At 57.4% G+C, this 20,776-nt stretch overlaps 5 protein-coding genes across 6 annotated transcripts; all 5 read right to left on the bottom strand.

Annotated features, from left to right (window-relative positions):
* Positions 1 to 2,564: 2,564 nt before the first annotated feature.
* On the bottom strand, positions 2,565 to 3,340 carry LOC133215524 (protein S100-A12-like). The gene is made up of 2 exons (XM_061359596.1): positions 3,087 to 3,340; positions 2,565 to 2,729 (listed from the first exon to the last, which is right to left on the bottom strand). Exons 1-2 carry the CDS (start codon positions 3,285 to 3,287, stop codon positions 2,565 to 2,567), a joined length of 366 nt encoding a protein of 121 aa, XP_061215580.1. The 5' UTR covers positions 3,288 to 3,340.
* A 2,043-nt stretch (positions 3,341 to 5,383) lies between these two features.
* On the bottom strand, positions 5,384 to 6,492 carry LOC133215523 (protein S100-A9-like). The gene is made up of 2 exons (XM_061359595.1): positions 6,293 to 6,492; positions 5,384 to 6,170 (listed from the first exon to the last, which is right to left on the bottom strand). Exons 1-2 carry the CDS (start codon positions 6,473 to 6,475, stop codon positions 5,934 to 5,936), a joined length of 420 nt encoding a protein of 139 aa, XP_061215579.1. The 5' UTR covers positions 6,476 to 6,492; the 3' UTR covers positions 5,384 to 5,933.
* Positions 6,493 to 10,280: 3,788 nt separating this feature from the next.
* Positions 10,281 to 11,218, bottom strand: LOC133215455 (protein S100-A4-like). The gene is made up of 3 exons (XM_061359491.1): positions 11,103 to 11,218; positions 10,606 to 10,760; positions 10,281 to 10,503 (listed from the first exon to the last, which is right to left on the bottom strand). The coding sequence occupies exons 2-3, from the start codon at positions 10,741 to 10,743 to the stop codon at positions 10,339 to 10,341; spliced, it is 303 nt and encodes a 100-aa protein (XP_061215475.1). The 5' UTR covers positions 10,744 to 10,760; positions 11,103 to 11,218; the 3' UTR covers positions 10,281 to 10,338.
* A 1,438-nt stretch (positions 11,219 to 12,656) lies between these two features.
* Positions 12,657 to 13,751, bottom strand: LOC133215454 (protein S100-A4-like). The gene is made up of 2 exons (XM_061359490.1): positions 13,602 to 13,751; positions 12,657 to 12,855 (listed from the first exon to the last, which is right to left on the bottom strand). The coding sequence occupies exons 1-2, from the start codon at positions 13,740 to 13,742 to the stop codon at positions 12,691 to 12,693; spliced, it is 306 nt and encodes a 101-aa protein (XP_061215474.1). The 5' UTR covers positions 13,743 to 13,751; the 3' UTR covers positions 12,657 to 12,690.
* Positions 13,752 to 16,180: 2,429 nt separating this feature from the next.
* Positions 16,181 to 18,859, bottom strand: S100A16 (S100 calcium binding protein A16). Of its 2 annotated transcripts, none has more exons than XM_061359594.1 (3): positions 18,716 to 18,859; positions 16,574 to 16,735; positions 16,181 to 16,483 (listed from the first exon to the last, which is right to left on the bottom strand). In XM_061359594.1, exons 2-3 carry the CDS (start codon positions 16,727 to 16,729, stop codon positions 16,319 to 16,321), a joined length of 321 nt encoding a protein of 106 aa, XP_061215578.1. In that variant the 5' UTR covers positions 16,730 to 16,735; positions 18,716 to 18,859; the 3' UTR covers positions 16,181 to 16,318. The 2 variants fall into 2 exon arrangements, with proteins under 2 accessions (XP_061215578.1, XP_061215577.1); XM_061359593.1 differs by lacking the exon at positions 18,716 to 18,859 and adding an exon at positions 17,392 to 17,522.
* Positions 18,860 to 20,776: the final 1,917 nt, after the last annotated feature.

Here is a 20,776-nt window from a genome sequence, read left to right as displayed (position 1 = left end):
GCAGGGGCTGTCTCAAGGCAGTATGTCAATGAGACAGCCCTGCTTGGCCCCATCGCATCCCCATCCTTGCAGACCTGGTGCACCCAAAAGCATCTCAGTGCTTCACGGACAGCACTGCCATTGTGACAGGGGCACAGAGCTGGTGCTGAGGGCGATGCCCTGGTGCTGGGGAGCCATCCCCTGCCTGCAGGAAGCAGCTCTTTGAAAGGCAAATAACACAGGGCAGGTTCCCAGCTTTGTTTCAGCTCCTCAGCTTAGCAGCAGCCAGTGCCAAAGGTGCTTTGCTCGGTGCTGTGCAGAGCAGGCGCAGCTCAAAGGTCTATTTTTACCTTTGAAGACCATGTCCTCACTTTGTACCTTATTTCCCTGGTGTTTCCCTGTGTTGCAGACACCCAAGGCAGGCTCTTATTGAGGGTTAACCCCGGCTGGCAACGAAGCAGCTAAATTGGGAGCAAAACCGGATTTTCCAGTGCTTCTACATTGGAATGTTCTGCTGTTGATTCAGCCTGGGGGGTTGTTTAACCTGCCAGACACGATGCTCCTCTCAGACACAAAGAGGAGGTGAAAACAGGGCGATGGACAAGCTCTGGGTGCTCCATGAGGGGCTGCACTGTGCAGGGAGATGGGGGGATGCAGCTGTGAGTGGTCCATCCTTGTGACCCCACGAACCTTGCTGGTTGGGGTGCACGTTTCACAACAGGAGGGCTTTGATGCCCTGGAGAAGGGCTGGGCTGTTTCCCAACAGGGACCATCTGCTGGGTTGCAGAACTCTTGTAGCAACTTCAGGAAATGGCATTTTGGGTCGTTTTGAGCATCCTGGAGGAGAGGTTCTAGGGGTGGGATGGGTCAGGGGGTTCCAAAGAGTGATGGCGACTGGACCATCAGATGTGCCCACCAGGCAACAGGGATGAGACCCTAAGGTGGCCATGGAGCTTGGCCGTTGCTGAGGGTCACAGGAGCACGGTCTAGCCCTGTCTTCTTGCAGGGGGAGCTTTCCTGTGTAGCTGTGCCTGTGAGCAATGCAGCAATGGCCCCAAGGCTGACAGCGCTGGGCAAGCATCCACTTGCTGCCTGGAAAGGGAAGGAGCAGGAAGCAGACATCAGGATGCAGCTGGGTAGACACGGAAAGAGCTGGTTGGAGGTGACTGGGATTGGTTGTGCCCCGAGGAAAGAGCTGGTTGGTTGCAAAACTCTTTCAAAAGAGCCATTTACGGGCAAGCGGCTGGTTGATGCGGGAAGAGGGCACGGCAGGGTTGGTCACCATGGGCTTTGCTGTGCTCAGCCCAGGATCATGGTAAGGCAGGAGCTGGGCCTGGAGAAGGCTCTAAGGGGATCTGATCCATGTGTACAAGTATCTTAAGGATTGGGCCAGGTTGGGTCTGGTTACTAGATGTGGTTTTAGCTTGGGAAGCCAAGGGAGGTACCCTGAGCTCCTTTGAGCATCATCAGAGCAGCGATGTTCCAGCTGCCACCCAGCACATGCAGCCCCTGCAGGAGCTTTCCTCATCCTGGAGCCACAAGGTAAAGGGTTTTCCAAGCCTTTAGCTCAAGCCAAAAAGCATCTGTATACGTCCCAGCCATAGCAAACAGCTACAAACTGCTCAGCAGGCACCACCTTGGTCCTTGGGGTGGTGGTACCCAAGCATTCATTGAGGAGAAGAGCTGGATTACAGCATATTTAGAACCCAGAAAGGTTTTTGTTGGTGCTGGAAGACATCTCCTTGGTGACTTACCCAGGGATAAGATCCTTGTGCCCTCCAGGAGCTCATCAGCAATTTGGTGAGATGGAGCCCATTGGGCATCTCATCCTGACTGGGTAGCAAGTGATGGAGCAGGGTTGGGAGGGAGCACGCCAGGTCACTTTTCTGTGTGGGAAAACTCTGTTTTCATTGGGATTTAGGGGGGAAAAACCCCAAAATCTTGGAATTTCCTATGGAGCAGAAGCTCTACATACAGATACTGATAAAAGAGCTTGTTGTTGTGGTAAGGGCTGTGTCCTGTTGTGAACTCCTGTTGTCATGGGTATTAATGCTCAGAGGCGATTGCGCATCCTGAGAATGCACTTGGCACAGCCAAGGGGAAAAAGCTGCATGAGGAGAGCAAACAGGAGGTGCTTCCTCAAGCTGGGCTGGCTCTGCCCTCCCCAGCCCATGCACAACACTTCCTTTGCCTGGAGAACCTCTAATACACCTCCTTCATGCTGCAGGTCATGAGTAAAACCCTTGTGGACCTCAGGCAGTGTCTTGTGCTGCCCTTCTGGCCATTAACACCTTCCTAGCCCATCAGCTCGGCTCAGACACTGAGCAGCACAGCTCCTCATCTCAATCGTAACCCCATTCCTTTATGGGCTTTTTGGGTACCTCATTTGGGCATTTAGCTCCAGCAGGACCACGCATTCTCTGCAGTGGTGCCCATTAGATAGGTACAAAAGGGAGAGCTGAGCTAGGGTCTCAATGAACACCAAGTGATACTTTATTGTCTCACAAGCACGAGTGATCCAAGCAGACAGAAAGCAGGTAGAGCCCAACTCCTACAAGCCACCCCCTCCCAGTCTTCATGGAGGCTCAGTCCTTGTCTGGTGTGCAGCGGTCATCGTTGTGGATGATGCGATGGGCATCATCAGTCACCTTGGCCAAGACGATGGTGAACTCCTCGAAGCTCAGGTCCTTGTCCTTGTTTATATCAGTCTCTTGGAAGAGCTTATTCAGGTAGTCAGGACGGTTCCTGTCCTGCAATTGGGCACAGGACATGTGTTAGAATACCCCCACCCTGGGCTGCACAGCCCCTGATGGAAACCAGCTTTGTTGTTCCATGACCCTGGAAGCTGCAGGATCACCGTGACCCTCTCCTACCTTGCATTTAGCCCCTAGATAAAGCTCTAGATGGACATAGAGCCCTTTCTAAGCTCTACACCCCCACAACATCAGAGGAATGGGCACCCACAGCACATGGACAAGCTGGGTCTGTGGACCACAGCCATGATGGGGACTGCACCTCATCCCCCAAGGAGCATCCCTGGAGGCAACCTCAGCCTCATCCCACTCCAGCCTCCCAAGGAGAGCACAACACGGCTCCTGAACACTCACACAAGCTTGCAGGAAGGTGGGTGCCTGCTCAGTCATCAGCTTCTTGAAGTCATTGTAGTTGAGGAGGTCAAACTTGCCCTCCCGGATGCTGTAGCGGTGGTAGACATCCACAATGGTTTTCAGGGCCTGCTCCAAAGAGCAGTTTCCAGGGAAGTGCCGAGTCTCAGGAGAGGTGTTCTTGGGCTGGGTGCTCACAGACATGGTGGAGGTCTTGACAAACTGTGTGGAGAAACCCCCAACCTGTGAGATGCATCCAAAACCCCATGGCGTGACCTTAGCCAGCACCCCAGGTGCCCCAAGGGATGTGCACCAGGAGCACGGCAATAAGTGGGTTTAGAAGTATCACTGCTTCACAGCATCACCCAAACCACCTCTAGTTTTAGGTTCAGCCAAGGAGCAGCTTGTTCTTCCCAACCTGAAGGCATTTGTCAGGCACATCAGACAAACCCATGAGGCTGCAGTCATGTATCTGCATCATGCTACAGACAGAGACAATGACTTTAAGGCGAGGAGCATGGTTCAGGTACAGGCTCCATTGCAACCTCAGCCTCATCTCCTCCTCATCTCCTTCTGAATTTCTTTGCATTGAGACAAATGCACCTCCACTAAGGGTGGCATGGAAATGCCATTCATTTATACTTATCTTGTAGCCAAAACCAACCTCCTACACTGTCCAAAGAAGAAACCATCACCTTGGAATGAAACAGGCATGGAATGACATCCCACACTCCAAATCACGTCTCCCCTCACCCTCTTTCCTGCAGGAGCCACCGCAGTGTTACTTACCCTTATCTCCAAAGAGGCTTTGCAGAGGATGGGTCTGTCACAGTGATCGAAGAGCCTCTGCAGACCTTTTATATCAGTCTGAGGTCCTCTTTCATCAGAGGTGGTGACACACCTGTGGCAAGCATCAGCTTGAGTTAGCATTTCCCGGACCTGGAAATTGCGAGGTGGGAACGCATGAACCCTTCCCCACCTCATACCTCTGCACCTTGTTCCTGGTTGCACCCACCAGCCTGGGGAAATGTTGTCCTTCCACCCCACCATCGCCTCTGACAGGGCTGAGCTGCTCCTGTGCTGGGCAAAGAATGGGGACAACACTGGACGTGCCCCCTCCATGAGCACAAAGGGCAAGTCCAAGGCTTTCCAAGCCTCACAATGTGCTGTGTAGAGGAACTGTTTCATAGAGACGTGGTTGACTTTGTCCCTTGGTTGGTTTTAACTTGATCTTTCTGTTTTATACCACAAATAATTGGTTGGACACAAGCAAAGGTGAAGGCATCATCTACCGGGTTGTTTTCCAGTGTATTTGCCATTGCTTTCTGTTTTCACATCACTTGGACCAGGCTTTTCCACTTGCTCCAGCAACTTGGTGGAGAAAGAGGAATATCTGAAGTCTTTAGGGTCTTTAGAGGCCACAGCATTGAGTAGCAAGTGTTGTGCAATGGTCACCTCTGCCACCCATCTTGCGTTAGCAGAACAGGTACTAGAAGAATGAAGGAACTGTAAAACAATGTAAGAATAAGGTGGTAGGTGCCAGGAAGAGGGTAGGGACAGCAAAAGAAAGGGTCACCATTCCTGTTTGAGGATGCTTCTTGCGTGTCTCAGGGCCAGTATCAAGAGCTGTTGCATGAGGTCTATTCTGGGAGCCCTGACTCACTTTACTGATTTGTACTCATTAGGGACTGCCAGGAATCCAAAGCTGTGTCCTCATTCCCTTTGCAAGTCCCTCCTGCCTTTACCCTGTGCACTTGCAGAGTCCTCACATGGACAGACCCATGGGCTTCACATTTCCCAACCATGTTCCCCAAAACCCATCAGGGGATGCAGCTTGTGATGCCCAGCCCCAGAAGGGGAATGGTACCCGGGGACCCTGGAATGTCCACCTCTGGAGGACAAGGGCTGCAAGAGAGTGATCACTTGTGTCATTGAGTACACATAACCACACACTACCCCTGTGCTTCTCTTCATGGCAGAGGGGTTGGAACTGGATGATCTTAAGGTCCTTTCCAACCCAACTCATTCTATGATGTTCCACATGGGACAAGCTGCTGCTTTCAGCTGACATTGGGGGTGTCAGAGCCTCCCAAGGGTTTCCCACTCAATGCACAGTCAGGTAACAGAAACATCCAGCTTTATGGTGCAGGGATACCACCAGCACCCCAGAGCCCCTCAGCCTCGTCCTCTGCTGGGTCAGGGCTTGCAGGGTGAGCTCTGGTTGCTCTGCAGGTTCCAAAAGCATTGAACCCCCAGGATGCTGCACCCCCAGCTCCAGAGCTGGCTCTTGGGAATCACTTGGGGACTTCACCCCTGGCACATCCTGAAGCTGATACAAAGAGGGGCTGGGAGAGCCAAGGCTGAGGATGCTCTCGTGCAGGAGCTTCCCCTGTGATGGGGTTCTAGGCACCCCACTGTCTGCTGAGGCAAAGGGTGCTGGGGCCAACCACTCCGTGTAGGGACCTTGCTGAGCCTCACAAAGACAGTGGGAACACATTGGGGTTGTGACATGCTTTAGGACAGGGACCCTGTGCAGCTCAATGGGACCCAGCAGCGCTGTTGTTCTGGGAGCTGGGATCCCTCCACGCCACCTTCCCTTCCCATTCCCATTGTTTCTCCAGTTCAACCTGCATTAAACCCCTCAGATTTAACCCCTTGATGCGTGTTGCATCCTTCCTGGAGATAAGACACATATTACAGATGCATTTGGTGCTTGAAGAAAGACATTTTATTTCAATGCCATAGGTAGAAGAAAATAATGGTTACAGGCTTGTCTGTGCTGGAGGACGAATGGAAGGGACAGTGCTGCTGGAAAAGCACAATCCCATGGGCTCAGACATGGGAAGCACTTCACTTTCTGGGACCGTGGCCGTGGTCATGGTCATGGCCATGATCATGTCCATGATCATGGTCATGGCCATGGCCGGCACCATGATGGTGGTCATGTTTCCCATGGGACCTATTGTGGGCATCAATGAGGACAAGATTCAGCGTGGTGAGGAACTCGGTGAACTTGAGGCGACCGTCGTGGTTGCGGTCTGCTTTGGCAAAGAGGTTGCTGATGTACTCATCAACGGACACACTGGGCTGCAGCAGGACAAACATGGACAGAGTCAGGAAAACCCTAGGGAAAAAGAGCTCCCAGCCACCCCCATGGCCCAAGGAGGCCACTTTGAAGACTTGAAGCCTGGCCTATGCTTGGCCCTTACCGGCTTGGTGTTCTGGAGGAAGGGCTTGGCAGTCTCCTTCAGCAGCTGGGAGAACTCCGGCTTGTCCAGGTAGTCATCGATGGGTTTCTTGATGGCATACTGGTGGTAGATGTTGATGGCGCACTCCAAGGCGAGCTCCAGGTCGGTTTTCATCTTGCTAGGAAGGGACAGACAGCAGAACATCAAACCCCATCAGAACCCACTCACCCCAAAGGCACCTCCAGCAGCATGCGCTACGGAGCTGCCCTAGGCAAGGACCTACTTACCTGGGGCTGATGCCTATGGACGGTGCTGCGCGAGATGGAGCAGGAGGAGCAGTGATGCTGCGGTGCAGGGGAGGGCTCTTTTATACTCTCCCTGAGCTGTGATTTGTGACACCCTCCCATTCCCTTTGGGGTGATAACCTCGGGAATTGTGCAAGGCCACGCAGCACGCCCAGGCAGCAATTTCTTGCTCCAGGAACTGGTTGCTCCCCATGTCAATGAGGGAGGGGAAGCACCAAAACAAGGGGATGCTGAAAGAGAACACTGGGGCTGTTCCTGGAGAAGAGAATCTGCATGGGGACCTCAGAGCAGCTTCCAGTGTCTGAAGGGGGCTACAAGGATGCTGGAGAGGGGCCTTCTTCAGGGACTACGGTGATAGGTGAAGTGCTGATGGGTTCAAACTGAAACAGGGGGGTTTAGGTTGGAGATAAGGATCTTCTTCCCTGTAGGGGGTCGTGGGACACTGGGATGGGTTCAATGGAGAAGCTGTGGCTGCCTCATCCCTGGCAGGGTTCAAGGCCAGGTTGGATGGGGCTTGGAGCAAGGGAAGGGGTCCCTGCTCATGGAGCTGGATGAGCTTTAAGCTCCCTTCCAACCCAAACCATTTGCAGCACCACGGACTGGGAACACTGCAGCAGCATTCCCAGGAGCTGGGGCATTGCTGCAGAGTTTGGGGGGTCTTTGCAGCGATGATGGAAGAGGAATTGTTCAGCATCACACAGAAGGCGCTGGGAGAGGGTGTCCAATGGGGTAATGCTGTCATTTCCCAATGGGGAATGGGCTTCATCACTCCACTATTTCCCCTGAAGAGGTTGAATTTGGCTTGGAGGTGTGATGGGTGCCCCCAGCATCCCACTGGCCAGCGTATCCCCTCCATAAAGGGGAGCAGCGATCCCTCCTGAATCATTTCCAACAGCAAAGCAGGGAGCCAAGGGATTGACAAATCCAGACACAGCCAGTGCCAGGAACCCTCTTAGGAGGTGGCATTTCCTGGTAGCTGTAATTGCTGCCTGACAATAACCGAGGTCAGGGGCAATCCCTGCCCATTCCCACTGTCAGGGGGATGATGCCAACATGTGGGATACCCCGTGGTGTTCCCAGTGCCTGGCACACAGGGGATGCTGAAGCTTGTGTGTCTTGGGGTAAAGGGGAAAAGGAACCTGAGCATGCAAAAGCCCTTCATGCCAAGTCTGTGCTTGATGGGTCTGGCCCAACAAAGCCGTCAAAGGTTTTAAAGGAGGCGGTGGTGAAACATCTCCCCATGAGCTCCTAATCCGGGTGTTGGAGGAACTGATGCCAGAATAAAGCTTGCCTTGCCAAAGAGCAAGACCGAGGGGCAGGCTGTGGGATGGAGACGGGCGCGTCCTGTCCGGGAAGGGGACCCACGCAGGGCATCAGTGGGACACGGGTGCATCATCGGTGACGGGACCCGTGTGGGGAGGTGGGAAGGGATGCGCCTGTGTGATGTGGGGAGGTGGGAGGAGACGTGGCCATGGAGATCATCTTAAGGTCCTTTCCAACCACAACCATTCCATGTGTATGCTGTGGGGCAGGAAAGAAGGAACAAGTGTGGGCTGTGGGTCCTCATGCTGCCATGGAAGCCACTTAAGGGAATGCTTAGAGCAGCTCCAGTGCCTAAAGGGGCTGCAGGAAACCTGGAGAGGGGCTTGGGACAAAGGATGCAGGGACAGGACAAGGGGAATGGCTTGAACCTGACAGAGGGGAGATGGAGATGGGATCTTAAGCAGAAACTCTTCCCTGGGAGGGCAGTGGGACACTGGGATGGGTTGAATGGAGAAGGTTTGGATGCCCCATCCCTGGCAGTGTTCAAGGGGGTTGGAACTGGATGAGCTTAAATCTCCCTTCAACCCAACCCATTGTATGAACCCATTGTTCTACCCACACACTGATTGCTCCCGGCACATGCCCTGCCCTGGGGCCCACGCTCCGGTGCTCTGGGTGTTGGTATCTGCTCCATGGCTCAGTGCCCGTGGGGCTGGGATGTGGGTGCCGCAGGGATGGAGCCAGCACAGCCCCGAGGGCAGAGCAGCAGGGCGGTGAGAGGAGGGCAGGATGGGATCCTGAACAGCATCAGTGCAGCTTCAGACACAGGTCAGGCAGAAGAGAGCCAAGGGCTGCGGGGGGGTCCCTATCACCAGGGCAGTGCAGCCACATCCTCTGGTCCCAGTGAGCTGGAGGGATGGATGCGTGGTTTATTCCCTAATAGTGATGCTCGGGTGAGCGCTGGACCTCAGGAACTGAGGTTCATAGAAGAACCCCTTCACCCTCCATCTGGGGGAGCGATGGGATGAGCTTCAACCCCAGTCTCGTGGCAAACCAGCCCTTGTAAAGGTGAGGATGCAGCGCCTGAGTGGGAGTCCTGGGCAAGAACATCACCAGCACCCAATAGGATCCATCAGTGGGGACATGAGCACCCCCCCAGCAAGAGCAAGAGCAGCCCATGAGGGTTTAATCTATTTGTGGTTCACCAATGACCAGGAACGCAGCAACAAAGCTTTATAATATAGGAAAGGACAAAAAACTTTACCAAGGGTCTTACAAAAGGACCCCAAAAGGACCCCGGGACCCCTCACCCTGCCACTGGCCCAGCCCTATCTCTGCATTCCTTCAGTGCATCGCTGCAGTTCATGGCCAGGGCACCCAGGAAGGTGAAATCCTCCTAGAACTTCACTTCCTTGTCTTTGTTATGGTCCAGGTCAATCCCAAGGCACAGCTATGGGCAGCACAGGGATGGGGGGGGCATCGCTCCCTCTCCACACAGGGGGATGTTCTGCAACCCTTTACCTTGCCCTGGTGCCTGGGCAAAGCCCCTTCAGACCCAGCTCTATGGGTCTGGCCCTAAGCAGACAGGAGGTTGCCCCACATCCCCCCCATTGTGCTGCACTGGGATGTTGGAGCAAGCTGGGGCTGGTGCCTGGGGTTGACGTGGCTCCTGTCTGCCTCCATACACAGCCCCAGGGCTGGTGTGAAGGGGGCAAGGAGGTGAAGCCTTTGTGGCATCCCCATTCACCAGTGCCTCTGGGAGCAGAGGGGTGAAGCTGCCAGTGATGGACACCCAGCTGCACATCTGGAAGGGGGCACCCAGCTGCACATCTGGAAGAGGGCACCCAGCTGCACATCTGAAGGGGGCATCCAGCTGCACATCTGGACTCAGCACCCAGGGTTGCCCACAGTTGCTCAGTGGGAGCTCAGAAGGAGGAAACAGAGCCTTAAAGACATGAGCAGGAAGGCAGGGCCGTGGCTCTGCTGCTCCTTGTGTCTACAGCCTTGTGCCGAGCCGTACCCGCAGGGCTGCTTGGGTGCATGGGGAAGTCTCTGCTCTGCACGCCAGAGCCCCACCCCGAGCAGGAACGCAGGGAAACCCTGCTCCAGGAGGATTCACATGGGGGACGGACTGATTCCCAGCATCAGGTCCTGCCCTATGGGGACAGGCGCTGATCCCGTGTGATTATGGCTGAAACAAGGAGTTATTCACCCGGTAATAGTAATCCCTGTGGAAGCTCCTGCCTTGCCTGGCCACGAAGGGGTTATCAGGGCTGCAGGGCAGTGACTCACCCTAACGGGTGCTTTACAAGGGCACAGACTCCTTGTTCCCATCCGGAGCTTGGAATGCTCACACGGAAAGGAAACCAAGGAAACCGGGATTTTCTCCAGTGTCCCTGGGGCAACAACCCCCCTCCACACACACACCATTGCAGAAGCACTGGGTCGAAAGCATCCTTTATTACAAGAGCATCAGGAAGACAACGGGAGGGTCCCTGCTCACTTCCTACGCGGCATCTTATCAGGGCAGTCCTGGAAGAAGTCATTGCACATCATGGCCATGCAGGCGAGGAAGGTCACGTACTCCTGGAAGTCCACCTCGTTGTCGCTGTTGCAGTCCAGATGGTTCATGAGCTGCTGTAAACTGGCCTCACTGGCTTGTCTCTGCAAGCAAAGGGGGTTAAATGGGGTTTTGCATCCCATCTGGCCGCATCCCCGCATCCCGGGGTCCATCGTGGGATGTGGTACCCTCTGCCCCGCACTTACGCTGAAGCTGGGCAGCTCCTTGGTGAGCATCTCCTTGAGCTCCTGCTTGCTGAGCTTGTACTTGTCCCCCTCATTGCCTGAGTACTTGTGGAAGGTGGAGACCATCACGGCCAGTGCCTGCTCCAGGGGAGATGCCATGGGGAAGAGCAGCAAGCCTGGAGGCACCAACAGCACCAGTGGGTGAGAACAGAGAGCAGCATCCCCATGCACCCCCATGCCCCACAGACACTGCAGGCTCTTCAATGCCCCACTCCTGCATCACCACTTCCCCCTTAGCTTCACCCTCCCGCATTGAGTACCCCCCAAAAAAAAGCCATATTAAAGGGGAGAATGTGGGGGGGAAGCAGCTTTCCCAGCCTCCAAACTCAGCTCCTTGCAGCAGGAGCCCCGGGGGGGAAACCTCTATAGGAGGACCCCATTGTGGGATGGGGCAGATGCGCCTTTAGCAACATCTGGAGAGCAGGATAAAGGGGGAAAAGAGGGAAGAAGCAACTCACCAACAGCTCAAAGGGAGCAGCCAAGGATGGGAAGGGCAGGATGAGGCAGCATTTATAGCCCTGCCTGGGACGCCTCCCTCGCTGTCTGGTTGGGAAGGCACCAACGCTGATGCAGAGCCTGCCTGGACATTGGCTGGCAAAGGAGGAGAGGAAAACCCATAGGAGCTGCCCTGACCCCCCCCAGACCATCCTGTTCCTGCACTGCTGAGTAGATGGAAAGAGCACAGTGGGGTTGGATGGGGCAGAGGAGAATCCCTATGAGTAAGGGATGAAGGCAGGGGAGTGGGGGGCACCTCATCCCATCCATGCCAGCAAAGGGCAAGGTGGTTTTGGCAGCATCCCCAGGGATGTCTGAAGCCGAGCAGGGTTTACCCATGGGTTTGTTGTTGTGCTGGGGTTTGGGTTGGGAATGGGGGGGGTTTGTTCTGTTTTTAACTGGGCTGCCAGTGGTTTCTGTCTCCTAAGTGCAAGGACCGTGAGTCACAAGAGCCCCGTTGTGTAACGGGGAATGGTGCTGGTGATTGCGTGCCCCGGGCACGTGGCAAGGGGAAAACAGGAGCTGGGAGCTTGGAATCCCCTGATAAACACCCAAAGCCTCCCTGACCCCCCCGGGATAAAGAGCAATGCATAACAGGGGGCTCTGAGCCCTTTAAGAGGGGCTTGGAGCTTCCAAAAGAGAGCTTGGACACTCAAGAAGCTGCTTGGAGCCTAAATATCTTAAGCCGGAGCCTAAAACTGAAGCACTTGGATGGGAAAAGGAGACTTTGTGAGCTAAAGCTGAGCTTTGGGAGCCTGGAAATGAGGCTTCAGAAGGGTGAGAGAAAACGGGATGAAGCCCCCCCCAAGCCAGGGGGCTCTTTAAGGACCATATTGGCAAGAGAAAGGCACAAACCTAAACCCCATCCCTCTATTAACCAGTGCAAAGTGGTGTAAATCACTGCAAGGGGCTCTTTATAAAGAGCCTGGGAAGGGGCAAAGTGAGGTTTGGGGCTCAGGGAGGACTTTGGGGTCTTCTTTACCATGCGATGCTATGGGGTTTGATGGATCTAGGATGGTTCCTTTGGGGCTATGGGGCAGGCTGGAGAGGGGCTGCAGCATCGTCTGCTGCGGCCGTGGGTGGAAGGGGGCAAACCCTGAGCTCTACAAGCGCTGTCATAGCCTGATGTGCTCACCATGGCCCCATGGGGGGGCTCAGGGTGATCCCTATGGGTTTATCCATATCCCCAGGGTCTCCTTTAGCTTTTCCCTGCAGGATGCGCTCTGGCTTCTATGCTTTGCATGGCCCCTGCATCTTGCTGTGGTTCCTCCAGCCCTGCTTCCCCTCCCCAAACCCAATGGGAGCTTGTGCTGAGCTTTAAGCCAAGCCAGGCTCAGGGGAGCTCGGTTTTGACCCCAACATGCATTAAGCCTCTCCCCAAGCCAGCAGGATATCCCAATCCATTGCCCGGAGCCAGGGCTGGCTTTTCCAATGGATGCTTCCTGGGGCTTAGTCGCGCCATGGAAAACCCCAGGAGCAGGAGGAAGATGTGAGTCACCCCAAGCACAGAGCCAGCCTTTGGGAAAGCCTTTATTGGAAGCCCCATTGGGATCACTTCTTGCGGTGCTGCTTGGAGGGGCAATCCCTGAAGAACTCGTTGAAGCCCATGGTGATGCAGGCCAGGAAGCAGACGTACTCCTTGAAGTCCACCTCGCTGTCCTTGTCGTGGTCCAGGTCGTTCATAAGCCTCTTGAACTCGGCATCATCCATTTGCTTCTATAGGAGGGGGGAAAGTGGGGGTTTGGGGTGCATGGATGAGTGAGGTGCTCCCCATCCAGCCCCACTGTTCACAAGGAAGGGTGTGAAAGCCTTGGCTTCCATCCCTATGGGTTCAAGGAGAAGGAAAGGGCCTTTAGGGATGCAGGTGGATACTGAGATGTGGGGTGTGCTGGCATGGGTACAGCAAATGCGCCTCTTGGGCAAGAAGGAGCTGGGCTAAAGCACCTCTCCTCCCATTTTAAAGGGAATTAAGGGTTAAGCCCTGTATAAAACAGTGAAATTGGAGCAGGCTTCTCTCTGCCAAGCAAAATATTGGTGTGAGCACAAGAAAGCCAAGTTTCCTTCGGGTCTGAGTGTGCTCCAGCTCAGGTTCTCCTGGCTTCATCCTGCCTTTTGTGATGTACAGGGACAGGACAAGGGGGAATGGCTTTAAACTGAGAGGGGAGGTTAAGATGGGATCTGGGGCAGTTCTCCCCTATGAGGGTGATGGGGAGCCGGAATGGGATGATGGAGAAGCTGCCCCATCCCTGGCAGTGCTCAAGGCCAGGTTGGACGCAGCTTGGAGCAACCTGCTCTAGCAGAAGCTTTAAGGTCTCTTCCCATCCAAACCATTCCATGGCTCCACACGGGCTGCACCCCTCGGGCAGGGATGCACAGATCAGTGTGATCCATGGAAAGACCCAAGGCTGGTTTGCACCCACCCCTACAGCCCCTACAGCCAAGGGATGCGTCCCCACACTTACGCTCCCAAAGACGGGCAGCTCCTTGTTGAGCAGCTCCTTGAGCTCCTGCTTGCTGAGCTTGTACTTGTCCCCCTCCTTGCCCGAGTACTTGTGGAAGGTGGTGACCATCACGGCCAGCGCCTGCTCCAGGGGACACGCCATCGCCAGCCTCCTGTGGGCCTGCAGGGCAGAGCACCGGCGATGGGGTCAGCATGGGGACGGGTCCAATTCCCAGCACCCCGATGCTGATGATGCCCAAGCGAGGATGCTGCAGAGGGGTAGCAACAAGGGGTGATGGAGGAGGATGGGGAGCAGAGACTCACCAGGGACCAGGCAGCAGTGAGGAGTCCGGATGCTGCAGCCGGGGCTCGATGGGCATTTATAGCCCAGCTGTGGTGGCACAGCCCATGGAGCCCCCTTGCCTCCGGGCTGTTCCATGCAGGTGCTCTCATCCACACCTCATTTTTGCCTACTGAGCCGAGTGATCCCATTAGGAAGAGGTGGATGGGTTTGGGTGCTGCTGGGGGAGGCTCCAGGCCCCATGGGGGAGGCTGGGGATGGAGGCACAAGCAAAGGGGATGGGGCATCTCAGCCCATCTCCTCCCTTGTAGTGATGGGACAAGGGGGAATGGGTTGAAACAGGAACAGGAGATGTTCAGGCTGGATATAAGGAATTCTTCCCTGTGAGGGTGGTGGGACACTGGAATGGGTTGAATGGAGAAGCTGTGGCTGCCCCATCCCTGGCACTGTTCAAGGCCAGGTTGGATGGGACTTGGAGCATCCTGCTTTAGCGGAAGGGGTCCTTTCCACTGGGTTGAAACCAGATGAGCTTCAAGCTCCCTTCCAACCCAACCCATTCCATGGATCACTGCACTGTCCCCCACACCAAGGGGTCCCTTTCCAAGCCAGATGGTCCCAAGCACCCCCCGAATGCAGCTTAACGTGTTCCACAAGGGTCTGGGGAGGTGACAGTGCTTTTATTCAAGCCATAGGGCTCAATGCTGCCTGGCTTCAGTGTAGAAGTCAATGCAGAGCGTGATAAAGCACCCCATTGATGTCCATGGTGTTTTCCTTGTCCTCCGAGTCCTTCATCCTCTTGTTCCTGGCACAGGGCACCAGAGGAGCCATGGCACCAACCTCAGTGAGTGGCTTCGGCAGACGGGGGGGGAACGGGACCAGTTTCAGGTTCAGAGCCCTTCCTTGCCCCCCAGGCCTTCCCCAGCGGTGGGGAGAGATGGGATGAGCCCTGTACCCGTGCAGCCCTGTCCCTGACCCACGCATCCCCTCCTGCTTGCTCCAAGCAGCGGGAATAACGTGCCTGAGGGGATGATCACCCAGCGTGGACACAGGGGTTGCTCAGATCCCAGCCCCGCTGCCTGCATCCTGCACAGGGAAAGCGGGGGGGCACATCCTGAGCTGTTTCCATCCAGTCCGCAGCCAGGAATGGGGAGCTGGGAGCTGCCTGCCCCTCACCCTGAGGGTCTATCCCGAATCCCTGCGATCCCGGGTGAGCAGTGGGTGCAGCCCCATCACCAGCCCGTGAGTCACCAGCCCTGCCCTCGCCCAGCGGGATTCCTGCTCCATGACTCAGCCGCAGCCCTGCCCATCACCGCATCCCATGGGAACACCCCCGGTCTGCCCCGGACCCGCGGTGCTGCTCCCGCTTCGGGTGGGAAGCGGAGGGGGAATGGGGCTGGAAAGGGATCCCGGCTCCAAGGGGCTCCCGTGGGATTGGGGCTCATGGGGGGGCGATTCCCTGCTCACAGAGCCAGGGATGAGCCCGATCCCAGTGGAAAATCCCCAGCAGGCGCCAGGGCTGCTGCGCTGGGCTGATGCCAGCTATGGGGACATCACAGGGATGCACTGCAGCGCGCTTCCCACCGGGATATCCCGGCGCAAGGAGGGCCACGGAGCCTTTCCCATCCCGTGGTGATGGGGATCTCAGCGTGCCGAGATGCATCCCCAGCGCACCCCATGGATGTGGGGCAGGCAGCGGATAGATGCGGGGCTGCGGCACCCGGATGGACCCCTCAATGGGGACATGAAGAGGGTTCCCCCCATGGTGTGGGGCAGCAGCATCCGCGCCCAGCGCCGCAGGCAATGGGTTTGGTGCTATGGGGCTGGGAGACAGCGGTGTCTGCTGACACCTTGTGGTGGCTCGGGGGCTACGGGGGGAGGACAGAACCCCCCCTCGGCCCCACACGTGTCCCCAGAGCGCATGAGGGAAGGCAGAGCCTGAGCATCACCCGCTGCTCCTCCGTTCTTTATTGCTGCAATAAATAACCCCGGGTGGTGCTGGCCGGACGGGACCGCGCCGCTCCCCGAGCCCTAAGGACACCAGCAGGGCAGAGCCTTCACCAGCTTGGGCAAGGGGAAAGGCACCCTTCATCCCATAGAGAAAACCCCATCACTTGGAAGGGGGGCCGGGCTGTGATGGGCTTTGCGCCCCGCAGGGCTGAGAACGGACAGAGCTCATGTCCTGGATGAGGAGAACCCATTGCTTCTTGCCCAACCGGGGCTTGTGGGTGAGGATGAAGGCAGGGATAGCACGGCCCAGGGCCCCCAAAGGCTGCCATGGCCTCGCACCCCCCAACTCCCACCCCATCACACCCTGGCGTGGCTCTGGGAGACCAGGGTGCTCGGGGGCGAGCTGGGGCTCGGGGCAGGGCTTAGCAATGGGATTGGGGGGGGAGAAGCAGGGAGCTATGGAGGAGCGGGAGGTGATGCTGGGGGCTTGGCTACTTGGTGTGCTTGACGCTCTGCTCCTGCTGGCGGATGATCTGGGCGATGGGGCTGGCGATGCCGCCTATCAAGGTCCAGTACTCCTCGAAGCTGATGCGCCCGTCCTTGTTCTCATCCAGGTCACAGATGAGCTTATCGGCCGCCCGGCGGTTCCCAGTGTCCTGAAGGGGAGGAGACACGGAGAGGGCTCACCCCAGGACCAAGGGGGATGTGGGGCTGGGGGGGGGGACACCCCATGAACCCAAGCTCACCGTGAGCATGTGGTTGAGCTCGCAGCTCAGCATCTTGCGGAAGTCCTTCTTGCTGATGCGCCGCGGCTTCTTGCAGCAGCAGCGGCGGCTCGAGTACTTGTCAAAGTTGTTCACCAGCACCTGGACGGCCCATTCCAGCTCCGTGCACTCGGCCATGGCTGCCTGTGGGGCGGGTTAGGGGTCAGGGATGGGGATGGGGGAGCCTCCATGGGCTCATCGTAGAGGAGAGCAGAGGAGGAGGCTCTGGAGCTGGGCTGGGTCAGCCTGGAGAAGAGAAGGCTCCTGAAGGGGAGATCTTAGAGCAGCTCCAGTGCTGGAAACCTGGATTGGGGCTTTGGACAATGGGATGCAGGGACAGGACAAGGGGAATGGCTTTAACCTGCCAGAGGGGAGATGGGATCTTAGGATGCTCTTCCCTGTGAGAGTGGTGGGAGTCTGGGATGGGTTGAATGGAGAAGGTTTGGATACCCCATCCCCGGCAGTGCTCAAGGAGCACCCTGCCCCGGTGGAAGCTGTCCCTGCCCATGGAGCTGGATGAGCTTCAAGCTCCCTTCCAACCCAACCCAACCCATTCCCTCCATGGGGATCACCGCAAGCCCCAACACAGGCAAACCCCATCCTCTATGGAAGGGCTCCATAGAGCCAGCAGTGCCCATGTGCAGGCGCTGCTCCGTGCACCCGCCCCACACCATCAGCCCCTCCTGCCCCTCGGGGCGGCCGCCTCCATGCAGTCATTACAGCACCGGGGCTCCGTGGGGCCGCGGCTTCCCAGGGCTCCGTAGGGAGGCGCCGTGCGCTGGGATGAGGGCAGGAATTACCGGCCAGCCCTCCTCTTGCTTCACCGCACCGGGAACACCCTGCCCAGGGCAGGTCTGGATCTGCCCGAGCCCCCCCAGCCAACAGCATCCCCATAGCCCGGCTCCATTCCTGCCTCTCTGCTCGATGTCCCGGGTCCCCTTTCTCTCTTCCCGGTGGGCTCCAAGCTCGTTCCTATGGATGGACCCAACAGGATGGGCCTCGTCACGGGGCCGGAGGCCGCATCCTGCCCAGGATGCAGGCAGGGACGGAAACGGCGTCACCTTGTCCGGCCTCGGCTCTTTCCTGCCCTGCCGATGGCAGGGAATGGGCTGAGCTGGGAATGTTGTTCCCATCCATTCCAGTATCCATGCTGATCTACACCAGCCCATGGCCACCATCACAGCAGTGGAGGAAGCCAATGGGGCAACACGAATGGCCCCAAAGGGGTGACCCAGCACGTTCCATGCTCCGGGGCATCATCCACGAGGGTGTCTCCATCCTGGAAGCAGGCAGGACCTGCCCCGTGCCCCAGACTTGCCTCGGGTCCCTTCTCCCTTTGCACTGATCCTCCCCAATCCAGCTCCAGGCCGGGGACGTCGGCACCTCAGGGTGGTGACAGGAGACGTGAGGCTCATCCCTGCCTCCCTTGGCGTGGCTGGGAGCCTTCCCGAGCCATCCCTGTCCCCATGGAAGCCTTTGCTGTGCCTGTATCCTGCAGGACCGTCCCCAGCTTGCAGGGTACTGGGAGCTGGAGCCACTCACAGGAGACCTCCGGCCCCGACCCTTCCTCATCCCAGGCCAACAAAAGCTCAGCAGCAGCACCCTGGGTGCTGGCACCCACCCCCTGCACCCACTGGGTGCAGACCCCACACTGGAATCACCGATCCCTGGCCACCAGTATCCAGCCCATCCTCGGGGCATCGTGGCTGCTGCTTCAGTGCTGACTCACAGCTCCAGCCATTGCCTGCATCCCGGCCCCACCACGAGCCCCCGAGGCCAAGCAGGGACATGGGACATTGTCCCCATAGGGGGCTGCCCGTGGACCCCTTCTTCCTTCACCTCTGCCTCTTCATCCTCACACACTCACCAGTGCCCAAAGCAGGAGGCAAATATCCCTATTCAAGGGCCCCCCCCATGTGCTGCCCCTCCATAGGCAGCAGAGCTCGATGGAAGCTGCTGAGCCCCACACTGGACCACGCACCCCCTTGCACCCATCGGGTCCCCTCCCCATGCACTCGGAGCTGCCGAAGGGCTCAAGGGGATTCCAGCACCCGACACGCACCAGCACGTCCCTGGTTGAACATTCCCAGCCCAGTATCCCGATGCTGGCTCCCTGCTCCCCACCTCAGCGCCCGCGTGGGTCCCGCTGTGTCCGTCTGTCCCCGCTCCTCAGCACGGTCAATGGGAGCCGACGGCACCCGCTCTCTGCTCACCTTGCACCCATAGCACGGGGCCCAGCAGGGCTTTTAAAGGGGCTCCCACCCCTCCCTGACGTTCCCGGGGCGTTCCCAGGCTGGAGCTCACCTGGGAAATGGCTCCGTGCGATTGCAACACCCAAGACGGGTCGGTGCGAGCAGGGACGCGCAGCAGGACCCGGCTCCGGCTCCTTCCCATGCATGGAAGAGGGGCGATGGCTGAAGGACCCCATTATGGGGAAGGGGTGGTGGGCTCCCACCCAGCCACGCACCACCCTAAAACCCAGCTCCTCCATCCCCTGGTGCATCCCCATCACCCACCCTTACTCCAAACCACCCCCTATGGGTCTGGTGTGGGACAGGAGCTGCCCCACAAGGTGAAGACATCACTTATTTGAACCAAAACCACTTGTTTTCAAGGGTGCAAGGGGCTGAGGCTGCTTTTTGGGGTGCTGGGAGCATCAGCACCAGCCCCTAGCAGGGTTTTCTCCGGGTCTCAGCCATCCCTATGTGTACTGGGCCAGCTAAAGCTCTTCCCCCCCGGTAGCTGTGCTTGTGTAGTCACCTCCATAATTAATTGTCCCAGCAAATTGTACCCTTGTACGTCTACCAGCGCCATGGCGCAGTGATCTGATGCCAAGATGAGATAGGGGCCTTATTGGGAGCTGCCTATTTAAGGCTGCGCAGGAGGAGGTGATCTATTCCGGGCAGGAGCTACCTGCTCAGAGGACCTTTAGGGACACCCCACATGTGTCATCACAGAGGCTCTCCACCGCCTTCCTCCTAATCTCGGTTGGGAGGAAGCAACCGGCTCTCGACCGCGATGCTCCCGTATCGTTGATGCAACATCCCAGGAGGGTGGGAATCCCTCCCGGACCCTGCAGGCAGACAGCTCACCTCTGAATCACGGCCTCTCATTATCCTCCTGGGCCTGGCAGATGTCACAACCGCATCCAGGCCCTGCTTTTTACAAGGCATCCAGGGCGTGTGCGGGAGCCCGGAGCAGCCACGTCCCATCCGGAGCCATCACAAGGCACTTCCCCATGGGGTTGGGGCTCCCCGTTGGTGCCCACCAGGGTCAGGAGCACTGCTCCATGGGAAAGGGGTGACAACAAGACACCAGTCTTGGGGTCTTTGGTGATGGTGCTCCCAGCATGGACAACGCATTGCATGGCGTTGCCCTCATGGTCAACACCGGCTCCCCAAGGGGCACCGACCACCTTTGGCCTGAGCTCTTCCTCCCACCTCCAAGGGTTTTCCATCTGCACCCGGTCCTTATCAAGGCTGCCTCACGCTGCAGGAATTCCCGAGCTCCCAGCAGCCCCGTCATGCCGAGGAGCCGGTCTCCCAACCACAAATGGGAGCCAAGAGTCCTACGGCACGTTCCCAGCCTGGTGCTGGGGAGAAGCTCCCAGAGCCTCGGCTCCCCTTCTCCCCCCATCATCACCCCAACCATTGACACATTTCCTGTCTCATTAAGCACACACCACACCTCTCTGCTTCATTTCCATGGATTTGGTGCCCAGGCAGGGACAATAAATAGTCATTCCCGTTGTGAAATCCAGCCCAAGGTGAGAGGAGACGCGGGGTGGCCACGGCCGAGCCGCGATGTCGGCGCTGCGGCCACCAGGGCCCTGCCTCGGCTCCTATCGCGTTTGGGTTGGGTTTGTTCACCTTTGGGCTTGTCCCTGCAGCACCAACGCTGCTGAGGCCCCTCCACCAGCTCTGTTTCAGGGGTCTCCATCCCATGGAGATGCCCGCAGGCTCCCCCAGGACACAGAGCGCAGCACGAATGGTGCAGGGGAAGAGGGAAGCATCCCTTGTACCTCGCAGCATCCCTTGTACCCCCACAGCATCCCTTGTACCCCGCAGCATCCCTTGTACCCCCACAGCATCCTTTGTACCCCGCAGCATCCCTTGTACCCCCACAGCATCCCTTGTACCCCCCAGCTGCCATTGTACCCCCAGCATCCTTTGTACCCTGCATCAT

Source organism: Neopsephotus bourkii, unplaced genomic scaffold, assembly GCF_033783945.1.
Source record: "Neopsephotus bourkii isolate Nb327-2 ecotype Australia unplaced genomic scaffold, CSIRO-AGI_Nbou_v1 NB_989, whole genome shotgun sequence".
Taxonomy (NCBI): domain Eukaryota; kingdom Metazoa; phylum Chordata; class Aves; order Psittaciformes; family Psittacidae; genus Neopsephotus; species Neopsephotus bourkii.
Note: the sequence above shows the minus strand (reverse complement) of the source record. Positions and strands in the feature narration are given on the sequence as shown.

Coding starts and splice junctions, on each gene's coding strand:
- LOC133215524 (XM_061359596.1), bottom strand. CDS start 3,287: ATGTCTGTGAGCACCCAGCCCAAGAACACCTCTCCTGAGACTCGGCAC. Junction 2,730..3,086: donor CCACCTTCCTGCAAGCTTGT/GTGAGTGTTCAG, acceptor GCCCAATTGCAG/GACAGGAACCGTCCTGACTA.
- LOC133215523 (XM_061359595.1), bottom strand. CDS start 6,475: ATGTTCTGCTGTCTGTCCCTTCCTAGCAAGATGAAAACCGACCTGGAG. Junction 6,171..6,292: donor TCCTCCAGAACACCAAGCCG/GTAAGGGCCAAG, acceptor GTCCTGCTGCAG/CCCAGTGTGTCCGTTGATGA.
- LOC133215455 (XM_061359491.1), bottom strand. CDS start 10,743: ATGGCATCTCCCCTGGAGCAGGCACTGGCCGTGATGGTCTCCACCTTC. Junction 10,504..10,605: donor AGGAGCTGCCCAGCTTCAGC/GTAAGTGCGGGG, acceptor CTTTGCTTGCAG/AGACAAGCCAGTGAGGCCAG.
- LOC133215454 (XM_061359490.1), bottom strand. CDS start 13,742: ATGGCGTGTCCCCTGGAGCAGGCGCTGGCCGTGATGGTCACCACCTTC. Junction 12,856..13,601: donor AGCTGCCCGTCTTTGGGAGC/GTAAGTGTGGGG, acceptor CCCCTCCTATAG/AAGCAAATGGATGATGCCGA.
- S100A16 (XM_061359594.1), bottom strand. CDS start 16,729: ATGGCCGAGTGCACGGAGCTGGAATGGGCCGTCCAGGTGCTGGTGAAC. Junction 16,484..16,573: donor AGCTCAACCACATGCTCACG/GTGAGCTTGGGT, acceptor CCTCCCCTTCAG/GACACTGGGAACCGCCGGGC.